Below are 27,954 nucleotides of genomic sequence, written 5' to 3'. Positions count from 1 at the left end.
GGGTCAGGCCGAGGGAGGCGCCACTTGGTGGGGGAGACCGGGGAGCCCCAGTGCCGCCGGGAGGGGTTTCGGAGGAGTCGGAGGTTTCGGAGGTGCCTGGTGCAGGGCCGGGGAGGGAGGGTCGGGGGGCGCGAACACAGGGCGTGGGAGGACACACGTGCGGGAGTGACTGCACGGGAGGACCGGGAGCCTTGCCCAGTGGTCATGTTTTTGAAAAATCTGGAGTGGAAATTTAACACAAATACAAATGTCAATTTTTTTTAAATTGCCATCTACTTATAGAACAACCAGAAGCAAAGAAGGGCTGGAGTCACTGCTCCAAGTGTGATGTAAGGTCCAAAAGGAGAGAGCTTCCCAGTGCCTGTCTTCTTATAACAAGATGCATTGTTGAACTAGATGCAAGAAAACAAGAGTAAACCCAAAATCTAATCCAAGAAAGATGAGATAGGAAGAAAGCACTAAGCTGCTTTGAATTAATTTAAGTTTCAAATACAGAAGACAGGATCCAGTGCCCTTCAGGGACTTACAGACGTAGTCTCTAAAGAATCTACAATTTTGTGATTCTCATGGAGAATGGAAAGCGTGCCCAAAGGCAAGAGACATGTAAATGCTTTGAGCTTCTCAAGGGCTGGCCTCTTATTGTCGCTCATGAAGGCACCAAGGAGGTTTTTTATTTATTTATTTTTTAATTTTGAGGGCTGTCTTAGCCGTAAGGATAAGAAGTTAATTCTCTAAAATCCAAGTCTTTGTAAATAAATGACATTTAATCTCACAGGGAAAAAATAACAGAGTTGCCTGTTTATGCCTAATTTCTTATCCTGCTGCATTTCAGGAAAGGATTTTTTTAACATTATGAAATATATTCCAGAGAGGTGTCAGATAGAGGATAATCAGTGACTTATTAACACCTGCAAGTATTTTATCAGAACTGTATCATAGCATAGACAATGAATTCCTTGTGGTGGAAGAATTAGAAGTATGCTTATCAGATTTGCAGGTGCCATGCAGCTGTCGGAGATAACAAATACCAGAGGTGCTCATTCAAGATTCAGAACGTCTTGACAAGCTACGACATCAAAGCTGAAGTAGAATTTATTGTAAATTAATCTTAAAATCAATACCACAGGTATAGAAGAGTACAGATTTGGTTGCAGTTCAGGTGTTTAGACATAATAAACTTAATGTAGATCAACAGTCTGATGGGTTTTCCCATAAATCTCCTTCAATTTTAGGCTACCTTAGTGGAGCTGTGGTACCTAAGGACCCAAAGGTCATTGTTTCTCTTCTCAGTGCTTGTAGATTTTGACCTTCAGCGTAACTTCTTGGCCATTGCTCCAAATTAGCACAGAATTATCTATAGGTGTCCCCATTCTCCTGGAAGCATGATTGTTGTCCTTCAGAATTATCTATAGGTGTCCCCATTCTCCTGGAAGCATGATTCTTGTCCTTCAGAATTATCTATAGGTGGCCTCATTCTCCTGGAAGCATGATTCTTGTCCTTCAGAATTATCTATAGGTGTCCCCATTCTCCTGGAAGCATGATTCTTGTCCTTCAGAATTATCTATAGGTGTCCTCATTCTCCTGGAAGCATGATTGTTGTCCTTCAGAATTATCTATAGGTGTCCCCATTCTCCTGGAAGCATGATTGTTGTCCTTCAGAATTATCTATAGGTGTCCTCATTCTCCTGGAAGCATGATTCTTGTCCTTCCTAAACCTTTCTAAGATGCAACTTTCTTTTTTTTAATGTTTTGATCATTCTGAAAGTGAGATGCCCTTGTTAGTTACCTATTTATATTTAGTAGCTGTATTAGTCTGTTCTCTGTTCCTCAGAATACCTGGAAATGGATAATTTATAAAGAAAATGAATCTGTTTTTTACAGTTATGGAGGCTGAGAAGTCCAAGGTCAAGGGGCCATATCTGATGAGCACCTTCCTACTGGTGGGGATTCTGCAGAGTCCCAAGGTGGCACAGGGCCTCACATGGTGAGGGGGCTGAGTGTGCTCACATGCTAGCTCAGGTCTCTCTTTCTCTTCTTATAAAGCCACCAGTCCCACTCCCACGATCATCTCTTAATCCATTATAATCAGTGGATCCATTTATGAGGGCAGAGCCCTCATGAGCCAGTGATCTCTCAGTACTGCCCCATTGGGCCTTAAATTTCAACCTGGGTTTTGGAGGGGACAGATATTCCAGCTATAGCAGTGGCATAGTGTGCTCTCTCCCCAAATCTGTCATAAAATCACAGTGGCTCTTTACAAATATTGGGTTCTTAGATTCAAGAAAAGAAGGCAGTCTAAGTCCTTATACCCAGCATTGGAAATGCTAAGCACCCTCACTGTGCAGTCTAACCGCCGGCCCCTTGACCCCTGCTGTGGTTAGAATGTGCTTCGCTCCACCGAAACTTACGTTAAGACTTGGTCCTCAATGTGGTGGTACTGGCAGGTGGTGCGTTTGAGATGTGATTAGGTCCTTTAGATGGAGTAATATCTCTCTCTGGAAGCTGGGTTAGTTCTCTCTGGAGTGGGTTAGTTCTCATGGGAACAGATGAGTTCCCACAAGAGCAGGTTGTTAATGAAGCAAGGTTGCCTCTTCTATTTTGCCCTTTACATATGCACCGGGTTCCCCTTCCATTTCTCTGCCGTGCTTTGGTGCAGCACAAGGCTCTCCCCAGAAGCTGCCAGATGTGCTGCCCAGTCTTGAAGTTCCTAGCCTACAGAATCATAAGCTACACACGCTTCTGTTCTTTATGATTTACCCAGTCTCAGATATTCTGTTACAGCAACACAAAATGGACTAAGGTAATTCCCATCCCGACCCACCACCCCCACACCCGTGGGGGAAGCTAGGCTGTCTCCGATGCCCAGGTCATTTGGGTCCTCAGAGGTTTCCTCTTCTTTCTCTCACTGTCCCCAGTTCCTGATTCCTAATGGAGGCAGGATCTATTAGTCTGTGCCCTAGATTAGCAATTTCTTCACATCAGGTTTTAGGTAAATTTCTGAAAATGAGCAAAAGTCCAATACTTTTACCTTGCCTTTGCATTTCTAAGGTTCTGTTCCCGTCCCACTTTTTCAGACTGAATTTTCCCCAGGTGTGTGACTGCATGTGGCCTAACTGACTTAGCCCAGCCCCTGGGTAGTCCAGATGCTTGGTTGCCCACCCTCTCTCCTGCTCCACAGTAGCTCCCTGTGTTCCCTTTTGTCCTCAGTTCCTCAGTTTCCAACTAACTCCTCCACCCCTACAGAAACTCCCACTGTCCTCATCTTTATCCACAATGCTTCTTTGTACTCAGCACATTGCCTGGAGCTGGGCTGCCAGGCCCAGTATGTTTGATCCGTTTCTGAGGGCCTATGTGACAGTGATGCTGATGAACTAGAAACCATCCTGAGGGGTGGCTGCTGCTTTAGTGTAAAATTGGAAACCACTTCTCATTAGGAAGGGTTTAAGAAAATATATTTTTAGACTAGAAAAATGAAACTCAAGTCTGTCATACGCTATTTGAAGGATACTATGTAAAGGAAGAAAGTCATTCCAGGAAAAGCAGTATTACTAGGAATAGTGGAAGGGAGCTATAAAGAGGCTCATTTCAGTTCAGGAGATTCTTCTCATAAATGATGAGAGCAGGAAGAGATGCCTCTCCAAGTAATGAACTTCTCTTTTATTTAATATTTAATGTTATAACACAGTATTTGTAGAAAGAACAGCTATGAAGCCATTCTCCAACCTAAGAAGTAAAACATTATTACCACATGCTCTTCTCTGAACCCACCTCTGCCCCGCTTGCCTCCCAGAGGGAAGTACAGTGCTCAGTTCTTAATCAGTTTTTTGCCATATTATTTATTCCTAAGAAGTGTGGTTTAGTTTTGTTTTTGAACTTTACAAAAATGGTGTTTTGCTGTTTATAATCTTGTTATTTAAAAAAAAATTTATGCCTAAGATTCCTCTGTGTTGCATGTAGCTGCAGTGTATTTATTTCAATTCCAGATACCATTTCTTCATTTATATGCTCATTCTCCTGTCGCAGGGCCCACGGGTTCAATTCCAGATACCACTTCTTCATTTATATACTCATTCTCCTGTCGCGGGGCCCTCCAGGTTTTTGCTAGTTCCTGTGCTACTGCTGTGAACATCCTTCCACTTTCCCCTGTATATCTATGTATAAGATTGGAACTGCTGGATGCGTGAGGTGTGCGTGTCTTTACGTTTATGAGATAATGCCAAGTTGTTTTTCAAAATGTTTCTACTAATTTATACTCCTCTCAGCAATGGTTTCTATCGTGTAACATCCTCATTGACTTTTAATATTGTCAAAAGTTTTAATGTTGCCCATTTTGTAGTTATAAAATGAAATGCTATTGTGGTCTTAATTAGCAGCAGTGTTCTCTGATTACTTTTAAGGGTTTATTTATTTATTTATTTATTTATTTCTGTTTTGTTTTGTCTTATTTGGAGATAAGGTCTTGCTAGGTTGCCCAGACTGGCCCCTCAAACTCCTGGGTTCAAGCAGTCCTCCTGCCTCAGCCACCCAAGTAGCTGGGACTACGGTCATGTGCCACTACACCTGGCTTACTTTTCATTTTTGTTTTCTGTCAGATGTCTTTTTGTCTCATGCTCATTTTCCTACTTGGAAATTTGTCTTTTTCTTACTGATTTTCAGAAATTCTTGGTAGTTGAAATAATAATCCTTTTTTAGGCATTTGTCTTGTCTCAGTTTATGGCTTGTGTTTTCACTTTCCTGTTAATATTATTGGATTTATCAATCTTATCTTTATAGTTAATAGTTTTCATATATTTTTTTCTTTTTCTTTTTTTCTTTCTTTGAGACAGAGTCTTGCTCTTTCACCCAGGCTTATAGGCATGCCACCATGCCCGGCCAATTTTTGTATTTTTTTATAGAGACAGGGTCTCACTGTGTTGCCCAGGCTGGTCTCAAACTCCTGGCCTCAAGCAGTCCTCCCACCTCAGCCTCCCAAAGTGTTGGGATTACAGGCGTGAGCTACAATGCCCAGCCTCTTCAGTTTTCTTCTAAACATTTTAATGTTTTCTTTTCCCTTTCAATTTTTAATCAAGTTGGAAATTCTTTCTGGGTTTGGCATAAGACAGGAATCCATTTTACTTTCTTCCCTGTGAATAGCAAACTGTCCCAACACCATTTATTAATTTACCTTTTCTTCAGTGCCATTACTCATGTACATGCAGTTAATTGGTCTATCTGGTATTGATTCTTTGCAGTTTGTTAACATTTATTTTATGGCTTCATGTGTCATCAGTTTTGTAGAAATGTTCCATCTGTGCTTGAGTGGATTGTGTATTTATAATTGTTGGGTCTGCGGTTTCATACTAGTCTGGTAAGTCAGCCTTTTAATTGTATTGTTTAGATCTTTGATATAACTAATCTTTTTGATACAGCAAAAATTTAGAGGTATAAATCTTCTACTATGAGAATGATAGATATATCATTTCCCCTTAGTTCTATCCAGTTTTGCTCTCTGTGTTTTGAGAATATTTTATTAGACGCATAAAAGCGTAGAGTTTCCCTGATGGGCAGTTCCTTTCTTCCTTATGTGTTATCCTCTTAATCTTTCTGTGTTTCTTGTTTTAAAATCTTTTTTTTTTTCCTGGTAATTTTACAACCCTAGCTACATTACTAATCACCAAATATAGCCAATTTATTTTTGAGAGAACCTGATATTTTTTGTGTAGTTTTGTCCATTAGCCACTACACTAAAATGTTTGCTGCTCTGGTTGTCTTTCTCACTGAATATTTTTAAAACAATGTTGCAGAAGTTAATACTCTCATAATTTTTTCTTATTTAGTCCTATCTGGCAGTCTGTGAAGTTGATGGCTGGTACCTTGTTGTCCACACTGTATGGACTTACTGTAGTTACTGTGATTCCTTACCCTGGCTACCTTAGACTCAGCCAGGGGAGGTAATTTTCCAAAGATCACGCAATAATAATGAGGGGGGCAGTAGATCTATTAGTTTCACCTTAGAATTTCCTTAAAGTTCAGTTAGAGTTGATCAAGTCAGTATTATAACATTGTGAGTATTTTCTTTTTCCAGGTATTTTCTAGTTAAAAATTCCTTCCTATGTATCGCCTAAACTTCTGACAATGTGTGTCACAAAATGGAAGCCCCGTATCTACTTTAAGTGTTATTTTTAGAACAGTAAAATTCTAGTGCTTTCATTTTAGAATTTTTCTGTCCTGCATCATTATAAGATTTAGTTTCCCACCTTAGTTTGTGAAAGTCAGCCCAAGGCTAAAATGCTTAAGCTCTATTTCCAAGGAGACATACAGACTTGTAATAAATCTTCTCCTGTCATCCTCTTTCAAGAGATATGAAAAAGAATCGAAGGTAAACATTACAGTGCAGCTAGCATTAGATTAACTTTGGCAGGTTTAGGTTGTTTTGAAACTTTCTTACTTTCAGTGTTAATGCTTCTCAATTATGTCTAGACAAGAGCATTGAACAGGGAGGTAGAGATGGATCTGAGCCTGGACCCACCACCCATACACAGGTGACTTTAGACCAGTCATTGAACTTGTCTGAGACTTTTCTGCTCCTTTATATAAAATAAATGGAATAAATATTTCAAAATTAAAATTTAACAAGCCTCCATACCTGCCTAAAAACTTTTGGACAAATTTAGTAATGGACGCAAACTGTAAAACACAGTGTTATTGGCATATTTTTAGAAAAAATGGAAGTTTGATCCCTATCACACATTAAAATGTTTAGTGTTGAACCCTGCAAAACTCAAAGCCATCTGACCTATGTTTCTTTAAGCCATCGGTGGGTCTGTGATAAAGTGTAAGCATTTTTAAAGATTTTTTAAATGTTAGATCATCTTATTTAGTTTGTTAGAAAACACTACTTAAAAGTAAGTGAAAAGTAGTATTTCCTGTGAATTTAGGCTTAAGATTTTGTCTCCTTGGGCCTAACCAACATTTTTATTTTATTGATTGTGTGCCATCTGGATTACTGGTTATATCAAAACAAGCTAGTTGAGACATGCAATCCAGTTGTTTTTCCATTATAGACACGTGAGGAAATGCAGTGCCGTGACACACAGCTTGGGGTGGGATGGGATCAGCTGGGAAATCAGGCGGCTGCTTGGCAGCCTGGTGCCTGGCTTTATGCCTCTGAAGTATTTTCTTGTTTTGGATGACTTTGTTTCAACAAGTTTTCTGTCATTAGACCTCTCATGTGCCCAGGGGACATCAGCGATGGAGTTCTCTGCTTCAGGATGAGTTGAATTATTACAATAACAAAGACTTGTACCAGAGATTGTCTTAATTGTTAGTTTGTATACAGCTTCTCACCATGGTACGTTTTCGCAATGGTCATAAGTAAAACAAGGTATTTTATCACAGTGACTTAGCTCTGTAAGAATTTGATACCAAACTTTTAATGTAATGTTATTTAAATTAGACTAGTGAGATTGTGAAGGTTAGAGAATACTTAGCAAGTTTATGAGATTACATGCTTACAACTTAAACTCATGACAAAATATTCAGAGAATTCAGGTGATAACTATGTTTGCCAAACATTTGTATTTTTTGGTGTTATTTCTAGAATCATTCCAAATGCTGTGCTAGCTTCAAATAATAGGAAAGCTATTTTAAAAAATATTTCAATTCCTATGCATGGTCAACAAACGCTGCCACTTTTGTTTATCCCCAGAATACAGTTGGCACCTTCCTCTCTTTGGTAGGGCAGTACAGCATAGGCTATGGACAACTGATGCGGTGTTTGGCTCATAGGAAGCACTCAGTAAGTTAGTTATTAATAGGGTGACAATACGATCTGTTGTCCAAGCCAAACCCCTTTTTTGATGAGAGAGGGACAGGGTCTCACTCTGTCACCCAGCCTAGAGCGCAGTGGTGCACTCACAGCTCCCTGAAACCTCAAATTCTTGGGCTGAAGCAGTCCTCCTGCCTCAGCCTCCCAAGTAGCTAAGACTACAGGGTCTGCCATCATGCCCAGCTAATTTTAAATTTTTTTGTAGAGATGGTGTCTCACTCTGTAGCCCAGCCTGTTCTCAAACATTCAGCCTCAAGCAATCCTCCAGCTTTGGCTTTCCAAAATGCAGGGATTATAGGCGTGAGCCCCCGTGCCTAGCTCCAAAATGCTGTTAAGAAAGAGGGGAGTGCTATTATTGATCACTCCAAGATAGCAGTTGTAACCTAGGACTGTCATGCCCACCTCCATGTGTGGTCACCCAAGCTGTGACAGCGTTGAGAAAGTCAGATGTTTCAGATGCAGAGACCTGAATTTCTTCCATTTAGTTAATACATTTTAGAAGTTCATTGACTAATTGTCACCTTATTGAATCTTCATACTAATTTTGTGGTAGAGGTATTTTTATCCTCATTTTACAAATGAGAAAATAGGATACTATGAGATTTCTTTAGGCTAAGAGGCAAAAAAGAGTAGCAATAGAAAACACAGGATGCCTAACTCAGACCCAAGCCTCTGTCTTTCACACAGTGCTACCTCCTTATGGACCATTTTTCTGCTTGTAAAATTAGAACAATTTAAATTTGCTCATCTTTGTTTTTCAAGTCATTGTGATGACTGTTTTTTTCTAAGTGAGGTATGTCAAACTTGAACACAAAATCACCTGGGGATCTGGATAAAGTGCAGATTTTGATTTAATGGATGTGAAGTGGGTTCAGGATTCTGTATTTCCAAGCAGCGCTCAGCACAGCTTGCAGTGAGCCGAGATTGTGCCAGTGCACTCCAGTCTGGGTGACAGAGTCAGACTCCGTCTCAAAAAAAAAAAAAAGCAGCAGCACCTAGATGCTGCTGGTCTCTACTTGCTTTGGGCTTCACATAGTTGGGTAATTACTGTTCTTACAATCCACATTTAGGGAAAAAAAAAAAAAAAGTTACAATTCTGAACAAGACACAGACTTTTATCTTCTTAATATAAGAAGGAGGCCGGTTTTATAGTCTTTCATTTTCCCTTTCTGGCCGTAAATATGTTCTGGCATTAACAAACAATAGAATAAATGAGCACTGGGAGTCCTCTCCTGCACAGCTGTGTGTTTGGGGGGACACAAAGAGGGTGGGGCCCCCACTCCCTAGTGTCCTTTAAGGGGACCTTTCACACAGCAATGGCTGATTGTGTCTCACAGAGTCTAGTTGGGGCTCTGGAAATCTTACGTTTAAACCATTGGATGCATCATGGGAATAGGATGAATCAGTTAGCTAAATGCTCGGAATAGGAGCATTTCGTTACCCAACCGTAGTTCAGCCTTGTGGGGTGGGGCAATGTGAGGCAACCACTCCTGGGCTTAAGTTAGTTCTTTTTAGTTTATAGGCAACTTTGGCATATTAGATAGGCTGCATTCTCTTATTGTATTCATATAGTCAAATCTTGAGTTTTTAGAAATAAACACAGGAATTACTCTTTTAAATACAGTGGTCATTGTGGAAAAATTCAGGTTGGATTGTTACAGTAAGCACATTAGGTCACTGTAGTTAATTATTGGCATATTGTATTCCAATTGTAGAAACAACATTTCTGCCATTTTCGTATTTTAAAAAACCACCCACGATGTTTGATCTCTGCATGTGAAATACCACTGTTACGGTAGTACAAATGGCACCATTTATTGTTAGGGTAATTGCCTTTCCAACACTGTAAATGATTACTCTCTTCTAAATTCCTTTATTGCTTTATCTGCACCTCTTGTGTGGCTCTTGGTGCATTTTCCCATGCTTTATTAATTCTGAAATACATTTGGTCCTTCTGTGTCCACACGGTCAACTCACCATGGGTCAAAAATACTTGGAAAAAAATAGTAATAATAACAACACAATTATTAAAATGCAAATAAAAAGCAGTACAGTGTAACAATTATTTACATAGCTACTTTGTATTAGGTACTACAAGTAGTCTAGACATGATTTAAAGTATATAAGAGGATGTGCGTCATAGGTTATATGCAAACACTATACTGTTTTATACCGGGGACTTGAACATGAATGGAGTTTGTTCTTGGAGGAAGGTCCTGGAACCAGCCCCCCTCAGATACTGCAGGTTGTACATTCCTTTTCTGGTTCCAGGTAGCAGGATCAGGTGAGATTCATTGTGTATTACCCAGCTACTTAGTAGGATGCCTTGCACAGGGTGGGGTGCTCGGTGAGGATGAGCCCAGAGAGTCTCTGTGACAGGTCTTACCTGCTTTTCTTGCTCTGTCTTCTCTGACAGCCCATTTAGTAAGCACAGGAGGCAGCCAGCTTCAAACCAGGGCTCATTTGCACTCGATGGGACTCTATAGTGACAAAAAAAAATCTGCAGATATTTTTATGAAAGAAACTAGGAAGGAGCATAAATTATCTGAAGTATAAAGTTCACTCAGTAAAAATTACTTTGAAATAAATTCACATTAACATAAATTCTCAAGCCATGTTTAAAATAGTCTGCATTTGTTAAGGGATACAGATTTTTAAGAAAACTGTTTCTGAACAACTCTATAGTAAGATAGTTTGTAAAGGTTGCAGATTGCAAAGGTTTATTGAGGTTATAACTAGATTTACTATTTCAATAAAATGTCTCCATAAAAATAATAGTTAGATAGGTGATAGTTGAAAAAAATAACAGAGTGGAAATCTCCCTCTTTACTGTGGAAAGAGAAAGTGTTGCAGGAGGGAAATGTGGAGCTTGCGGTTGGTATTATTTGGCGTTTTTCGGTATGGAGGCAGTGTTGGATGCTGGCTATTTTTCTTCTGTTTTGGAGCAGAGAAATCAGAAGGAGTTTTGTGGATCTGCTAATGCATTGAAGAGACCAGAACATATGGCATCTTCTGTGCTCTATCCATTTGTTCCCTGGCCATAAAGAAAGGCAAATTAGTGTGCTTTCATGAGCTCCATCAACTTGCATTTCTTAGAAATGCACACTCTGATGGGGCAGTGGAACCAGCTCAGGCGCCAGAGCGGCAGGACACCCTGCAGACAAGTTCCCAGAATGCCTGGGGGCTGTGCTGGCCTGGGAGAGGCAGAGCCAGGTGCAATGGAGAAGAGCTGAAGAGGAGCTTTCTAATAAAGTGGGTGTAAATATAAGACTGGAAAGAAGCATTAGATAGCCAGAATAATAGCTGTATTTATTCCTTTATTTTGTTAAAATGTTTTATTTATAAGAATTCCTTCTTTTATTAGTGAAAGTTTACATTTAATTGCTTTACCAAGTCATTTTCCAGCCAATGTTCTACATATTAAATCACCTGATTATAAAAGATGTATGAGGTGGAGGCGATAGGTGGTCTATGCTCATATAATTTTGGAAAATGGATGTAGCATTAAGTGGGTTTCTATATGTAAAGGGAGGACTACATATAATTTAATATGCTAATAACTGGAATCCTCAAGAAAGATGTTTACTTGAGTGAATTTCCTAGACAGTCTGACCTGCTTTTATTGTTGGCTCTTCTACCACAGGCAGGGCCTCTGTTCAGTCAACACAAGCACGAGAGTTGGACAACGTCAAGTGAAGGCCGAGTAACTTCACTCAGCAGGATTCTATAGATACAAATTTCAGAGTGCTCAAAGAGTTTCTCACCCTTAACCCACTTTTTAAATGACACATCTGTAAACCTCTTTGGGAAGACATGTACAATACACTGTGTGTGGAACACTTGGAATGAAAGGAGGTTTTTTTTCTTTTTTTTTTTTGAGATGGAGTCTCCCTCTTGTCACCCAAGCTGGAGTGCAGTGACGCAATCTCGGCTCACTGCAACCTCCGCCTCCTGGGTTCAAGCAATTCTCCTCCCTCAGGCTCCCAAGTAGCTAGGATTACAGGTGCCTGCCACCATACCTGGCTAATTTTTGTATTTCTAGTAGAGATGGGGTTTCACCATGTTGGCAAGGCTGGTCTCAAACTCCTGACTTCAGGTGAACCACTGGCCTTGGCCTTCCAAAGTGCTGGGATCACAGGTGTGAGCCACCGTGTCTGGCTTTTTTCCTGTTTTTTTTTTTTTTTTTTTTTTTTTTTTAATAAAAAGTGGAGAATTTATGCTCTATTTTGGACCAAATATATAACACATAGAGATTTATAGTTCTGTATCTAAAACTTTGGGTTTAGATGTTTTGGAATTCAGAATTTTCTGGAGTTTTAGAAAATTAATATGGTTTATCAAAGAAAAAATTACAGCAAATTTGGTTATAGATCTATTTTACTTTTATATGTGGTTCATGAATTGGGCAGCCTCTATTCTACAAAATAGAATGAAAGCTCCCCCTGGGCAATAGCAGAACAGTGGGTTTTATAAGGTGAGAACAAGGTTTTTTGAGGTGAGAGCACTAGAAAAAAAAGCCGGTTGATTAGCCTCAGGTTCCTCTTTTGTAAGCGTTAAAACAAAGGGAGCTTCCGTATTACAGCGACTCAGCTAGACTGCGATCTCCTGTTTTCATGAAGCACCGGACTGTGTGGGATCTGTCGCTTCTCTAAAACTTCGGTTTGATTATGTGGCATTTAGCATGAGTGACTCCATTTGGTTTGTTTTTGTCTGTTGGGGCCTAGTGTAGGAGCTCTGTGTAAAACAATGGCCTCCCATAATTTTTGTTTAACCGTATACTGTGGCTATTGAATTAAAAGGAATCAATAAACCTAGCTCGTTCTGGTAAAGTACCCAGTAGTGAAACACATTCCTATTTCTGCATATTCACAAAGTGTAAGGGTAAATATTTTTAAAAGATAAATACTTTACAAACTCCACATTTGCCCGTGTCAGGTCTTGCCATCTAATGTTTTTTTGGTCAAATTTATGAAAAGTTTCCAGTCTTCAGACGTTTATGGATTATGGAATTTCAGGTAAGGGATCTAGACCAGTACTCACAGGAATTAGAATGAGGCACATCATTGAATTTCCTTCTCCGCTGTTACATTTAGCGTAAAGCTGCCTTATGTATTTTAAATTAGGCTTAAAGATTTCTCCATACATAATGAACTCTAACCTCACTAGAGGTATAAACAGCCTGTAACCTACCCTTTACCAATCACGGAGTTTCAGCCAATCACAGGCTGTTCAAACCTTGTTCAAATAAGGCAAATGTGGGCTGTAACCAACCCAGCTGTTTCTGTATGTGACATCTGTTTTCTGTAGGTCATTTTCCTTTTTCTGTCCATAAATATTGTCAGACCATATGGCAGCTCGTGAGTCTCTCTGAACCTATTGTGGCTCCAAGGACTGCCCAATTTTCAAAGTGTCCTTTGCTCTGCTTAACTCTGTTAAATTTATTTATTCATTCATTCATTCATTTATTTTTGAGACAGAGTCTCGCTCTGTCACCCAGGCTGGAGTGCAGTGGTGCGATCTTGGCACACTGCATCCTCTACCTCCTGTGTTCCAGTGATTCTCATGCCTCAGCCTCCTGAGTAGCTGGGATTACAGGCACCGCACACCAAGCCTGGCTAATTTTTTTTTCTTTTTTTTAGTAGATATAGGGTTTCATCATGTTGGCCAGAGTGGCCTCGAACTCCTGACCTCAAGTGATCAGCCTGCCTCAGCCTTCCAAAGTGCTGGAATTACAGGAGTAAGCCACTGTGCCTAGTCAAACTCTGTTACATTTAATTTGTCCAAAGTTTTTCTTTTAACACTGCTTAGCCCACTGCAAAACCCAGAACTAAATGTATGGCCCAACTGTGAAAATGACGTGGAATTATAGGAAACATGTTTTAATGTGCCTAACCTCAGTTCTGACCTCATTTTATTTTTCTGCTTTCATTTTTCTTTACCTAACTTCCTTATGTATCAATCATATACTAATTGTGTATTAAATATATAAATTATATTCACTGAATGTTTTATTGTTTTATTAAGTGTTCATTCAGTAAACACTGAATGTTTACTGATCCTTTTGTGGGGGAACTTGTCAAAGTATCAGTAAAATAAATTTGGATAGAAGTGCCTTTGCCATCAAGGGGCAGCTACCTTAATCACGGGATCGAATTTTGAGGGGTACAAAAACAAATTGAAAGTGAATCAACAAGCCCGAAGTTACACACCTGCAGCATGCATCACACCCTCCACCTTCTTGTGATGCAGGTATCGGAATTTTAATGCTTTTGAGGGCAGAGGATGATGTTTTATTGTTGTTCTTGTTACAGGAAAAATTATTCATGAACGTTATTAAAGAACAGTAAGGCAGACTCTATCGGGGGGCTACTGCAGTAAGGTTTGGTAGTAGGGGAGAGACTCTGCCCAACTCTAAATACAACAAGGAACAGTGGAGATTTATAGCCAAGGAGCGAGCGAGTGGAGGGAGTTGGAGATAAAAAATTACTAAGGTGGGGAAAGGGGGATTCTCACTCGACTGATCCAACTGCTTGAGACAGTACTCAGCTATGCTGTCTATCATACGTGCCAAAGCTTTACAGGTTTCTTCATGATAGTCTCTGATGATGTCTAATTCCTGACTTAAAAGGATAGTTCACCTTTTGTAAAGCTTTTCTGCCTTTGTATTTGGTTTGGTTTGGTTTTTCTCCTTTGGAGGCTAAGCCCAAATGATATTACTTAATGAAAGTCTGAACTGTTTGGAATTTGCCCATCCACCTAGGCTGCAGAAAGCTCGAAAGAGCACTGCTGGCAACCGACCTTCCTACAGGAAAAGGCAGGTAGAATGCTAACTTTTCCCAGCTCATAGGGAAGCTGAGGTCTCGGCCCTGGAGGTGTCTAAATCCAAAGATACAGATGGCTCACCTGTGGCAGATCGTGGGTGGAAAGGCTGACTGCCATACAAGGGGTTAAGAAGAGATCAGTAACACTTTTGCAAATTGGTAGAGACCCAGTGGAGACTGGAATATCAGTCTGGAATACCTGAGGGCCCTGATGCTGGAGGAGTTAGCATTCACTTGTAGGCCCTTTTCTGTCGGCCTCCTCTGGGTGCTCTTGAGAGCAGGGTGGGAAAGCAGACAGGCCTCCTCCGTGTTGTAGGAAGTGATTGGCTGTTGCTGCAGGAATAACAGAAAATCCTGACTCCCTGCTCCAAGATAAAGCAGTCAATAAAAGCAAACTCAGGGACTTGAAAATTACTAACAACTAGAATAACTTCAAAGTCACTGTCAGGAGCTTAACTGTTAAAGGATAAGATGGAAAACATGGATAACATGTATGAACAGATAGGGAGAAGTGGAAACCACAAGAAACACTCAAATGCAAGTGCAGGAAATAAAGCCACGATACCACACACGAAGAATTCCTTTGAGAAGCTCATCCATACACTCGATGAAGCTGGGGAAGGAATCAGTGAATTTAAAGATAGATAAGGTCAGTAGAAATTATTTAAACTGAAATACAGAGAGGGGAAAGGAGTAGGGGATGGGAAACAAAAGCGAAACCAAGCTTCCAAGAACCCTGGGACAATTCCAGCCAGTGTAACATATATGCAATTCAAGTTCCAGAGAGGAAAAGAGAGCAGTAACAAGGCCAGAGAAATATTCGATGTCATAATAACTGAGAACTTGCCAAAAATAATGAAAAGCACACCAGAGATCCAAGAAGCTTCAGGAATCCCAAGCAGGATAAATAATAAAAAAAGAATATACCTGGATACATTGTTGTCAAACTGCTGGAAACCAAAGATAAAGAGAAAACCTTACACACAACCGGGCAGAAAAGACACAACCGGGCAGAAAAGACACGTTACAAACAGAAGTAATAATTACAGTAGACTTTTCATTCAAAACTCTGCAATTCCGAACTATCTAGACTTATAGCATGAGATACGTTTGATCATCAGAAGAGATTTTCTGATTAGTACCAGTATTTTCTAAATACGAGCTAGAACCTGCAGATGAAAAACTGACGCATTGTTTGATAAGATAACCAGTTCTACTTAAGGTGAGAGAAAATATTTTCAAAAAGTGAGTTAATGACCAAGTTTTGTGGCAAATATTGAAATATCGAAGATATTAATAGATTAGTAGCACATTACTTTATTTCATTGTGGGGTTTTTTTGGTAAACCTTAAATTAATTACCAGGTTAGAAAAAGCATCCTCTTCTAAAGCCGGGTAATTTGAGGAGGCATACATTTTGGGTTAAAGATAATCGGCTATTTTATAAATGGGAAAAAAAAAAAAAAAGCGGGGGGTGCCTGGCGCAGTGGCTCATGCCTGTAATTACAAGTTTGGGAATCCCAGGCAGGTGGATCTCCTGAGGTGTCTGCTATACAAAAATTAGGCATGGTGGTGCATGCTTGTAATCCCAGCTACTTGGGAAGCCAAGGTGGGAGGAATCACTTGAACCTGGGAGGCAGAGGTTGCAGTGAGCCAAGATTGCACCACTGCACTCCAGCCTGGGCTACAGAGTAAGACTCTGTCTCAAAAAAAAAAAAAAAAAAAAAAAAAAAAAAAGGAAATAATCAGGAAACTATGAAAGTACGTTCTTTATTTAGAACTCGATTGTTAGGTGCTACAGAGAGAAAATTGTTTAGCTATAATTCCTGTCTTCTGAGAACTTATAAAACTGAAACAGACCACATTTGCAGAGTACGTAGATAAAACAGTAGAATGTAAACAAAGTTTGTCCAAGTCAATGATTATTGTATTATGTAGTGCAGCAGTAGTAAAGAATACCAGTTACCATTTATTCACTATCTGTGTTAAACCTGACGTATTCAAATTTTAAAACACATTATCTTGCTTGATTCTCATCCTATGAAAAGATAATATCAACATTTTGCAGTTGAGGAAAATGTGGCTTCACAAAGTTCAGTAAGTTGCCCACCATCCATGCCACTCAGCTGGTAAGTAGTACAGTTGGGATTCAAACTCAGTTGTATCTGATGCTCCTTCCTGTGCTACAGTGAAGCGCAATCATGGGAGTTTGAAATGCAGGCAGATTTTGGTGTTAAGGCAGGTCCCGCTCTCCGTTCTACTGTGATGGTTAAGTTCATGGAATGAGTGGTATTTCTGGATTAATTGGATGTTGTGAAGTGGCTGTTTCAGTGGTCAGGAGTTAGAATGCTGGAAACAGCCTGAAAGGCCAAAAGAGCTCTCCAGTCCTGACGTTTCTTGCATAGTTGTTCTTTACCATAATTAGCTAATATAAACATTCTTGATTTATAGCATTCTTAATATGCTGGTCGGATTCTTTTTAATTTTTAATAAGTATAGTCGTGTCCATATCCTCAGAAGAACTGAGAAATTACATGTCAGTGTTAAGATAGGAGATTTACAGGTCGGTGGAAGGGAGTATTTTCTGCCTTGGAAATTATGGAAATTGAAATAGTATCTGGTAAAACATGCAGCTGATAATATGGTGAACGTTACTTCTAATGCCTCAGAGTTTGGTAAATTTTCCCATTCAATATAATGAACATAATTATAATATTCAAGGCTTAGGTGTTCTAAATGCATTTTCATTTATACATAGTTGCTCATTACCTGTCAGCATAGATACATTAATTCTGTTTCTTTAATGTAGCAGATGTGAGACTCTTGTGTTTAGGAGACAATCATATTAAACATCTGTGCTGCTCTGTAGACTTAATTGCTTTTGGAATTACAGCAAAATTGAGTTACAGTCGACTTTCTGTATCTGTGGGTTCCGCATCTGTGGATTCAACCAATAGCAGATCGAAATGATTTGGGGGCTGGACACAGTGGCTCTTGCCTATAGTCTTAGCTCCTTGAGATCTTGGCTGAGGTGGGAGAACTTTTGAGCCCAGGAGTTCAAGGATGCAGTGAGTTATGATTGTGCCACTGTGCTCCAGCCTGGGCAACACAGTGAGACCCTGCTTCTGAGAGAGATAGGTATATTTTATATATATTTATAGATATACATACATGTGTATTTATATGTATATATATTGGGGAAGAAAAATGGATGGTTGTGTCTTTACTAAACATGTACAGACTTTTTTTCTTGTCATTATTTTCTAAAACATACACTATAACAACTATTGACACACACGAGGTGATTTCAAGGATACAGGAGGATGTGCATAGGTTGTATGCAAATACCATATCATTTCACAGCAGGGACTTGCGCATCTACAGATCTTGGTATCCTTAGGGGGTCCCGGAACCAGTTCCCCCATGTATACCAGGGAACACTGTAATTCAGTATTGGTTATCATGGCCGCGACTGGCAAAGCAATATTTACAGAAGAAAATCTTGACCAGGAAGCATTTTTAAGTTTCAATTTTAATTTTGAGACGTTGTTTATTTTTTAAAAATAACTTTACATATAACTTCAAAAGAAAATCAGTTTGTATGGTATTTATTTTTTCAAATGTGTTATTTTTTGAAAAGCAAGTATTTTCTAAGAGAATAAGCATATAACTTCATTTCAATTAATACATTTATTCCAGTTGACTAACAAACAATCAAACTGTTTTTAAAAAAGAACGTTTACTTTTCTGTGTACAGCACACAGTGTATTTTTTATTTGTGACTTGATGAGTTAATGATTCTGTCCTCTGAACTATTCTACTAGGATTGTACTTATTCTCTACTTACGTGTCTCTTTACAAGTGAATGTTCTTTGTATTACAATATATAGTAGACACTGAATATATAATTGGAGTACTTAACTTTTTATTTTGAAATAGTTATAGATTCACAGAAGTTGCAGAAACAAAAATGCAGACAGGTCGTATGTCCCTTTCACTCGGTTTTCTCCAGTGGTAGCGTTTTTTGTTTTTTTCTAAATACGTGTATATATATATATTTTTCGAGGCAGTGTCTGGTTCGCTGGTAGGGAAGAAAGCCTGATGACAGTGAGCGAGGGAGGGGAGAGTGAGGCACGGCCAACTGCCCGTCCCGTCATGGTCTAGAACTCGGTTTCCAGGGTTTCTCTGGGGTCCCTTTGGCCAACGGGGGGTCTGTTCAGTCAGTTAATTCTTTTTTTTATTTCTCAGGGTGGAGATGGGACCCGGCGTGGCTCACCTTCCCGGCTTCTCCAGTGGGGACCTCCTTTCCGTCCTCTGCTGGCTTCTACCTTCTGCCAACAGCCCTGTTCTTTCCCACCCTTTGCATGTGCTGTTTCTTCTGCCTGAAATGCTTCTTTCCCCTTCCCACCCATCTTTCTTTTGTCTAGTTAACACCTATTCATTTTGCAAATCTCACTCCTACGTCTATCAAGCCTTTCAAGGCCACAGCTCACATACCGTCCTACAGGCCTTTCTTTCCTGGTACGCATTACAGTTAGTAACTGTGGAATTGGCGCTTACGTGGAGAATGCTAGCTGAGAAGTTTTGGGGGCAGACACCCGCTGTTGCCCCCTGTTTGTGCCCCTTGTGCCTAATACAGTGCTTGCTTACGTGGTCTTCATGCATGTTAGTTAAGTGAGGAAATACTGTCACAGCTCGTGGTGTGCACGCGTGTTAGTTAAGTGAGAAAATACTGTCACGGCTCGTGGTGTTCACGCGTGTTAGTTAAGTGAGGAAATACTGTCACGGCTCGTGGTGTTCACGCGTGTTAATTAAGTGAGGAAATACTTTCACGGCTTGTGGTGTTCACGCGTGTTAAGTGAGGAAATACTGTCACGGCTCGTGGTGTTCACGCGTGTTAATTAAGTGAGGAAATACTGTCACGGCTTGTGGTGTTCACGCGTGTTAAGTGAGGAAATACTGTCACGGCTTGTGGTCACGCGTGTTAAGTGAGGAAATACTGTCACGGCTCGTGGTCTTCATGCGTGGTAGTTAAATGAGGAAATACTGTCACGGCTCGTGGTCTTCGTGCGTGTTAGTTAAATGAGGAAATACTGTCACGGCTCGTGGTCTTCGTGCGTGTTAGTTAAGTGAGGAAATACTGTCACGGCTCGTGGTCTTCGTGCGTGTTAGTTAAGTGAGGACAGTTAAATACTGTCACAGCTGGATGGGGTCTTCTTGCCCACTGCCCAAAAAGCGAATGCACTGAGAACAGCAAATATTGCAACAAAGAAGCAGTTTAATCATAGCAGGGCCAGCTAAGTGGAAAACAGAAGGCATTTCTCAAATCCACCTCCCTGAGAACTGGGAGGCTAGAGTTTTTAAAGACACTTTGTCAGGCAGGGACCTGGGGAACTGAAACAGTTGATAGGCTGTGGATGGAAATCACAGGAGTGTCTAAACTGCACAGCTGAGTCAGTTCCTGGTTGGGGGTTGGGCCTCAGGACCAGGTAGCATCTCTTGGTTTGTGGAAATGCTAAATCTGAAAAATATCTCAAAGAGCAGTCCTTTAGGTTCCACAATAGTGATGTTATCTACAGGAGTAGTTGGGAAGTTACAAGGCTTATAGCTTGTGACTGGTAGTGAGCAGCTTAGAGAAAAGCAAGCTTAGCAGTGGCCCGTGATTGTTTAAGTGTGTAGCAAACGAAGTCCAGGCCCCACCATAATTCGAATCCAGCCTTAGGAATGTGGCTTCAGTCCCCAAACAAGCAGGAAGGTCAGGTTTTCTAGCCTCAAAGTTTAACTATAAACCAATTTTTTCTTACAGTTATCTTGGCCTCCGCACTAGAATAAGCTCAAGGCAATGTAGCCTGAGAGGTTAGAAGCAGGGTGGAGTTGGTCATGTTAGACTTCTCTTATTACTTACAATTCTGCAAAGGTGGTTTCAGTGTCATCCTTCCACATACACTTTTTTTGTAAAAAGTATTAAAACTTGGTGAAGCATGAAAAATCTTTTAAATGTAGCATGAATCCTGTCCACGACATAAAATAAAGATATAAAGTTAAGTTTAAAGAAATGTGAACATTTTGACGCAATCTGTTGGCGGACATGACTTAACTAAATCCTGACTTTTAAAAATCCTGTTTGAGGAAATACTGTTTGATACAAGATGAGTGCCCCGGTGTCAGAAAGCCCCAGGCCTGCGACCTGTACCGGAATTCACACTATATAGCTTACTCCCATCTGTGTCTTAGCTCGTTAAAAAAAAATTGTCTTTTCTGCCTGGTTTACTTCGCTTGCTGCCAAATGGAAAGAGAAAAAGGCTGTAGGTTTGTCATCTGAGCAGTCAGCAGATTCTACATCTTTCACTTAAGAAGCCATTTGCTAGCAGTTCATTCCTTCACAAATCTTCTGTGAGTGTCTGCTGGCTCCAGGCACGGGTCTAGGCTCTGGGAGTAGACTCCTGCAAAGCAGTGGCTAGTTTCCACTTCCAGCAGACAGCCCACGTTCTCGTTCACGGGTCCGCTTCCAGCAGACAGCCCACGTTCTCGTTCACGGGTGGTTAATTTGTACGACCGTACCACTGAGTAACTTACCATTGGTCTTTATATAATGTGCTTCTCTTTAGAGGGGCTTTTAGCTTAATTGGGTTGTAAATCAATATCTTTATTTAATAAACATAAGGATTAATTATTTTAAAGTAGAGTAAGATTGAGCAAAGTTCTTGTTCAACTACATTATTAATTTATTTCTAAGAGGATCTGTATGTTATGGCGTTAGGACTAATTCATCTCAAAAAGAAAGCCTTAAATCACACATGGACATTAAGTGTCCAAGCTCTACAGTTCTTTTAGGTTGGAAAAGAAAAAAATCTGCAATTCATTATTATGACTATTTGTTAGGATGTCAGTTTAGCTTTAACACTGGCTGACACCATGAATTACCATTTATTTCTTGACATTTTCATGTTTTAGTCCTATTGTCAGTTATTATATGCACTTTAAAAGCCGAGAGAGTATTTGAACAGGCTCTTACTGATAGCAAAGGAACAGAAAAAGTATTCCCTTTGAGCTTTTAAATATATTTTTAAAGATCGGCGCCCATGTCTTAGTTCCACATAATCCTGTATTTTCATGTACAAACCCTTATTTGACAATTACCACTTTTTGAAATTAAACAATGTCTTTATTCATGTTGTCTTGCCAACTAAAATATTTAAAGTTATTATTTTAAAACTATAATGAAATTCTATTACTCATTTTACATTTGATGTTATTTTTAAATTTCCTGACTCGTAAGTATAATGTACATAGTGCAGTGACTTATTAGGCAGTTTATTCACATGTATATTCTTTTGTTTTATCAAAGCCACTGCCAAAAAATATGGTGTCTCGTCTTTGTGAATCTAAAAAGGTTTGTGCCGCAGCTGACATGCAACTTCAGGTATGTGCCTTGGTTCTGAAGCTTTCCGGAGTCGTTATCCCAGATACATATCTAACTTTAAATTCTTGCCAATGATACCTATTTATTATAATAATTATGCTTCTAAAACATCTTTCATCTGAGTTCAAAGAACTTGACCAAAATTGACTCATTTAGTCCTCACACTGCCCTTATGAAGTAGGCATTGAATAAAATTATTTCCCGACCAGGCACGGTGGCTCACACCTGTAATCCCAGCACTTTGGGAGGCCGAGGTGGGTGGATTGCGAGGTCAGGAGTTTAGTGAAACTCTGTCTCTACTAAAAATACAAAAATTAGCTGGGCGTGGTGGTGCGTGCTTGTAATCCCAGCTACTCAGGAGGCTGAAGCAGGAGAATCGCTTGAACCTGGGAGGTGGAGGTTGCCGTGAGCTGAGATCTTGCCACTGCACTCCAGCCTGGGCAACAGAGCGAGACTCTGTCTCACAAAAAAAAAAAAAAAAAAAAAAGACTATTTCCCATTTTCAGTTGGGAAAAAATGAAAGCTTAGAAAAATTACATGACTTCGATTATTTTTTTTTTTTTTTTTTTTTTATTTTTTTTTTTATTTTTTTTTTTATAATTTTTTTTTTTTTTATTTTTTTTTTTTTTTTTTTTATTATTTTTTTTTTTTTTTTTTATTATTTATTTGTTTTTTTTTTTTTTTTTTTTTATTAATATTAAATCACACATTTTACCAGCTAAATTAAGGCTCAAACTTAATTTTTTATATATATATATATGTTTATTCATTCTGTATCTTTTTAAAATTTTTGTCTTCTTAGGTTTGAAGTTTAGATAGTAATTGCTGTTAGTTTTAGATAATATTCAAAACCAACTTCCCAGGTTTCGAGATGAAGACTAGTAAACTTTCATGAACCATCTGGATGCCAGGTCTGCATGACACCAGATGTGTGTGTAGATGTTTGTAATGACTGAGATTGTTTATGGAATTCTCACTCCTCTTCAGATCTTGAGAGTTATGTAAATACCCTAAACACCCATCTTTCATCTTAGGCAATATTCACTTTATGATGATTCAGTTACCTGTTTAACAAAGTAACCACTATTTAATTGCTTTATGGTTTTGTAAAATTCAGTCCCTAGAAGGTAATGAATGTGCTCTGTTTTTCTGTACCTTGAAACATGAAATCCATGTTTCAATGAAGGAAATCTATTATATAGACAAAACCATGAATCTATATTTGCTTTACCTTACTCAATATCTATTCATATCAATATAATTTTTAAAGGATTTCTGAATTATTTTTAAAAATTAACATTACTTGGCTGGCAAAAGTCTTGTTTGCTGGTATCTTTAGTAGAAGGCCTGGCTTTCAAAAGTCTGTTTTGTGGCTTTCTTCTTGAAAAATTGTTCTAATAATTTTCTTTTAAAATGGAAAACCAACTTTCCCTCCTCCTCCCTCCAAAAACAATAGCCCCTTAGGGACACAGAGAGACAAAGCCCTGGTAGAGGAGCTGCCTGGGTTCAGCTTTTATATTACACTTGGACAGTGGAGACAAAGGAAGAAAGGAAGTGAATTGTTTCAACTTTCCATGGGGACATAAACAGTGTTTTTAAAACTGTACATTTTTAAAAATTATTGTTTTAAAAAATAGGCTCTTTATTTTTACTTTCTTTCAATAAGTTTCTTGGTCCCAGGTATGCATGACTCCCTGGGTGGGTAGATAGGCTCATCTCTTTGGAATTGTTTAGTTTATCAGCAAATAAACATAAAAATAATGCACATTTAATTTATTTTAGTCTGTTTTCACATTTAATTTATTTTGCTCTGTTTTTATAATTCAAAAAAGTTACCCCATGTTTATATCATTTGTAAAAGGCATAATTGAAGAAATGAAACTTCTGAATTCTGATTTATTTATACATTGGGGCAAAATAACACCTCAGTTGAACTTAGAATGTAAGAGTTTCAGTTCCTGATAATTTACTCTGTTAGAATATAGGTAAGACGTTGAGTAATTTTGGCCTCTCTGATTATCTTTATGCATTGTTACTCATTATAAAATGTAGAATTGAAAGAGCTATATTTAGCTATATATTTAGATTACCAGTTAGAAGAAAGCAATGTTTATATTTAGGAAATGTCTGTATTTTTCTAGGGAAGGTTTAAACTTAACTTTATAATTTAGAACCATAATTCTATATCTGGATACAGCCAGAAGCTAGAGAGCATGTAAATTTTTTCTTTTAACCAAACTAATCCTCACTTCTTTCAAGTCAACAGCTGCACATTCTCTACAAATCCCGTTTCTGAATCACAAAGATACATATCAGAAGCATAATTGCATGTCAAAATTTGTCCTTTAAAATGAAGCATTTTCTACTTGCCTGCATTAAGTCAAATGTTCAAGCCAGTGTTCAAAAAGAATACTTGAGTCAAATGTTGTCGTGGAAAAATGCTTTATGTTTATTTTAGATTTCTTTGCACTATTTAGTTTTGAGTACTTTGTAAACAGCAGATTTCATGTCCAAACTCTCTTTAATGCTTTCTTCTCCCACTGTGTTTCAATGGCCTATATCCTCCACTCAGAGGAGAGCGCTCCTTTTCCCTGGTCATCTAGCTGAGCCCTCCCTGTACAGCAGCTGCTTCCTTTGTACTTCCTGACACCAGGTGTGGGAGTCTAGTTCCAACCTCTCCAACAGCTGCATCAGAATTCTTCGATACATCTGTACTCACCAGATGCTGCATTGCTATTTCTTTCTGTACCCCCACCACACCTATTTAATTTTCTTTTACCTTTCATCACAAAACTAGAATTCTGACCATTTCATTTCTCTCATTTAAGATATATCAGGATTCCAGGAGGAAACCAAACAGACCTTGTTAGATCCAGAGGGTCAAAAGTTGTAACTGGTTTTGTACATTTCTGTCTACATATATTTTGGCAAAATTCCCATGTCACATATTTAATTTGCCACATTGTACATAAAGAGTATCTTATGGGTATGGTTCAAAATTCTTTAATATTTATGAAAAGGTTGAGAGCATTCCTTTTAATCTTTAGCATGGTCTTAAATGTGGTATGAAATACATTTCAAACCATATACGTTTATTTTTGTGACTGTTTTAAACTGTGATTGGTAACTGTTGTTCTGGTGCACTTACAGCATCTTTGGTCTACCACATCTTGATGTGAGGATGGACGACCAAAACTAAGTAGATGTTTTTATCTATCTAGGTCTTTTATGCCGCTCTGGATCAAATCTACCATGGGAAGCATCCCCTGAGGAATTCAACCACAGACATTCTCAAGGAAACACAAGAGAAATTCTATGGCCTACCATACGTTCCAAATACTGTGAGTCCAGCATTTGGCTTCTGTTGTGTGTGCTGAGTGGTTCTGCTAGTACTTCTGTAGCTTGTAATTACCTTCCCCTTTGGAGAACTTGAAATCCCTACATTTATGTTGAGGCTTCACATGGCGCAAATGCTAGAAATTGCCTGGCTTATTTAATATTTCCAACTACCCATTTATATGTTCTTATTTTCTGCCCTCCAGCAGTGTTTTTCTACCTTTCTGGAAATGTGGGGGTTAAAAAGGCCATTGGAGTTGGTCTGTATTCTTCTTTTTAGTTATTTTTCTATAATGTGAAAAATAGTGATGAATGTGATTACCAATCCTGAATCATCATCATTGCTAAGAGAATTAACGTGGATTGAGTATCTTACATTGTACCAGGAATTATAATAGATGCTTTACATATCTTATCTTCTTGAGTACCTTGTCAGGAGAGAGAGCAGGAGTAATGTTACCATTTATTGGATTCTAGGCACCAGACTCTGTCTAATTCCTTTGGGAAAAGATCTCTGATTTAGCTCTCAAAATAACCTTACGAATTAAATAATATCCTAGTATTTTTCATCCCTCAAAGGCTCCTGTGAGGAGCAGCTGAACACTGTGACTCCTAGTGCCGTTAACATGTGATTCTCGGTGCAGTTACGTGACTGACTTAACGTCACCCAGGCCTTTCTCAGGTGCAAGTGATGGAAACGCAGTTCACACGGACTTAAACAGAAAAGGGAATTTATTGAGTCTTATAACTGAAAGGTGCAGGGGTATAGGGGTGTTTCAAGTAAGTTGGATTTAGGTCTCCCACAATATTGTTAGAAATGTTTCTCTCTCTTTCCACTTCTCAGCTCTGTGTTTTTCTGGTTCCTTTCATTCTCTGGCAATCTCCCCAGACCAAATGGTTTGAAAACTACCAGTAGGTTCAGGTTTATGTCCTTCTAGCCTAGTTGGTCTAACAGGAAGACAGCTAACTTGAAAGTGTTTTGTAAACTATAAAAAGCAGAATAAATGTCAAGTGGTTTTATTTGCTGTAAGATTGGATAGCAGAATTCATTGTGCTAAGAGGTTAAGTTAATCAATAAACTACAATTGTCCAGTAAATCTTCAGGTCCTAATGCTCAAATATGCATGGGAAAAGATCATATTTACCAGACAAGTGAAGCAACAAGGTATTTTATAATACCTCTTGTCATTAGTTTTCGATTGGCTTAGAACCTTAATTATCTGCTACAGGTATATAATGTCAGTCATACTAACTGTTTTTAATCTTACATGTAATTTACTGTTGTAATACTTTCTACTGCCGAGCTCTTGATTATCTGTATTGGTGAAAATTTATAGTGATAAGAATAATCTTAACTATTTATTCATGGAATAAATAATAGCAATTGCCTAGATTTTACTAGCATTTTCCAGTTCACAGAGCATTGCCTGATTCACCTGCTTTTGGGCTTGTTTTTGTTCTCATCTTATACTCTTTGTGGATATGAGTTCAGCTTCATGACCAGTAAGTAGTAAAGTCCTAGGAAGACTAACATTAGGAAAACTGGGATGCTTGCCAAAGCTGCAAAACTTCAATTTGACTGAGTTGCTTGCCCTCTGCCCTTTTTTTTTTTTATCATAGGTCTTATAATAAAGTCACTGTGTCTCTCTTAAAGAAAACTCAGCTTCCTTACCATCCAGATTTCTTCTCTGTAATCATTTAACATACTAAGATGAAGTATTAGTGGCAAGCAAATTCTGAATCAACAATCCATAAATCACTTAATTTGAAAGGAAGAGTGATGCTAAGTCCATGTGCCTTGTCCTAATTCCTTTTGAGAAAATAGAAAGATGTATCTCTTTCCTGGGATTAGCTCCACAATTCATTTTCGGTAGCCATCGCTTGCTCTTTGTGTAAACTGTTTTAAGAGGTTTTTAAAGGAAGCATAGCTATGTTTAGAGAAAAAAACCCATTATTTTAAGGCTTGCCTTTTTTAAAAAGTGTCTGAGAGTTTGTTTAGATTTGTACAAATAGCCTACTCTTCCTACTTAGAAACTTCTGCATTTCTTCATTTGTTTGTCAATTCATTCATCAAACCTCTACCGTTCCCAAGAGCAAGTTGGTGGACTTGACCACTCAGGATTCAGATAAAGCTGCAGGAGTGAAGACAGCCTGACACTGGCGTGGGAATGCACAGATAGCAGTGGAACAGGAGCAAGAGCCCGAAGGCAGACTCAGCAAGTTAATAGACTCTCGAACATAGGTTGAGTGACACTGTAGATCATTGGGTGAAGAGGGAACAGTTTTTTTAAATGGTGGTGTAGTGATTGATCATCTATATGGGAAAAAAATGCACCTCTGTATCACGCTGCACACAAAAAAATAGAGTTAAAGACCAAGATGTGAAAAGTAAAGCTTTAAATTTTAGAAGATAATACAAAAGAATTTTTTCTTTTTGATAGTGTTTTTGTTGTTGTCGTTGTTGTTGTTGTTGTTGTTGTTTTGAGATAGAGTCTTGCTCTGACTCCTAGGCTAGAGTGCAATGGCGCAATATTGGCTCACTGCAACCTCTGCCTCCTGGATTCAAG

General features: G+C 38.9%; 1 protein-coding gene and 1 long non-coding RNA gene across 3 annotated transcripts in view; both read left to right on the top strand.

The window, feature by feature from the left end:
* MIPEP (mitochondrial intermediate peptidase) overlaps positions 1-27,954 on the top strand; it is a 199,469-nt gene that overhangs the window by 55,004 nt on the left and 116,511 nt on the right. For both annotated transcript variants that reach the window (XM_050767091.1, XM_050767090.1), the window contains exons 15-16: positions 21,977-22,051; positions 25,273-25,392. In XM_050767091.1, coding sequence (XP_050623048.1) covers positions 21,977-22,051; positions 25,273-25,392 — 195 coding nt within the window. The remainder of the gene's footprint in view (positions 1-21,976; positions 22,052-25,272; positions 25,393-27,954) is intronic.
* Positions 187-16,373, top strand: LOC126940876 (uncharacterized). Its single transcript, XR_007720951.1, has 2 exons — positions 187-1,620; positions 1,673-16,373. It is a non-coding gene; the product is annotated as an uncharacterized LOC126940876 (long non-coding RNA).

This window comes from Macaca thibetana, chromosome 17 (genome assembly GCF_024542745.1).
Source record: "Macaca thibetana thibetana isolate TM-01 chromosome 17, ASM2454274v1, whole genome shotgun sequence".
Taxonomy (NCBI): Eukaryota; Metazoa; Chordata; class Mammalia; order Primates; family Cercopithecidae; genus Macaca; species Macaca thibetana.
Note: the sequence above shows the minus strand (reverse complement) of the source record. Positions and strands in the feature narration are given on the sequence as shown.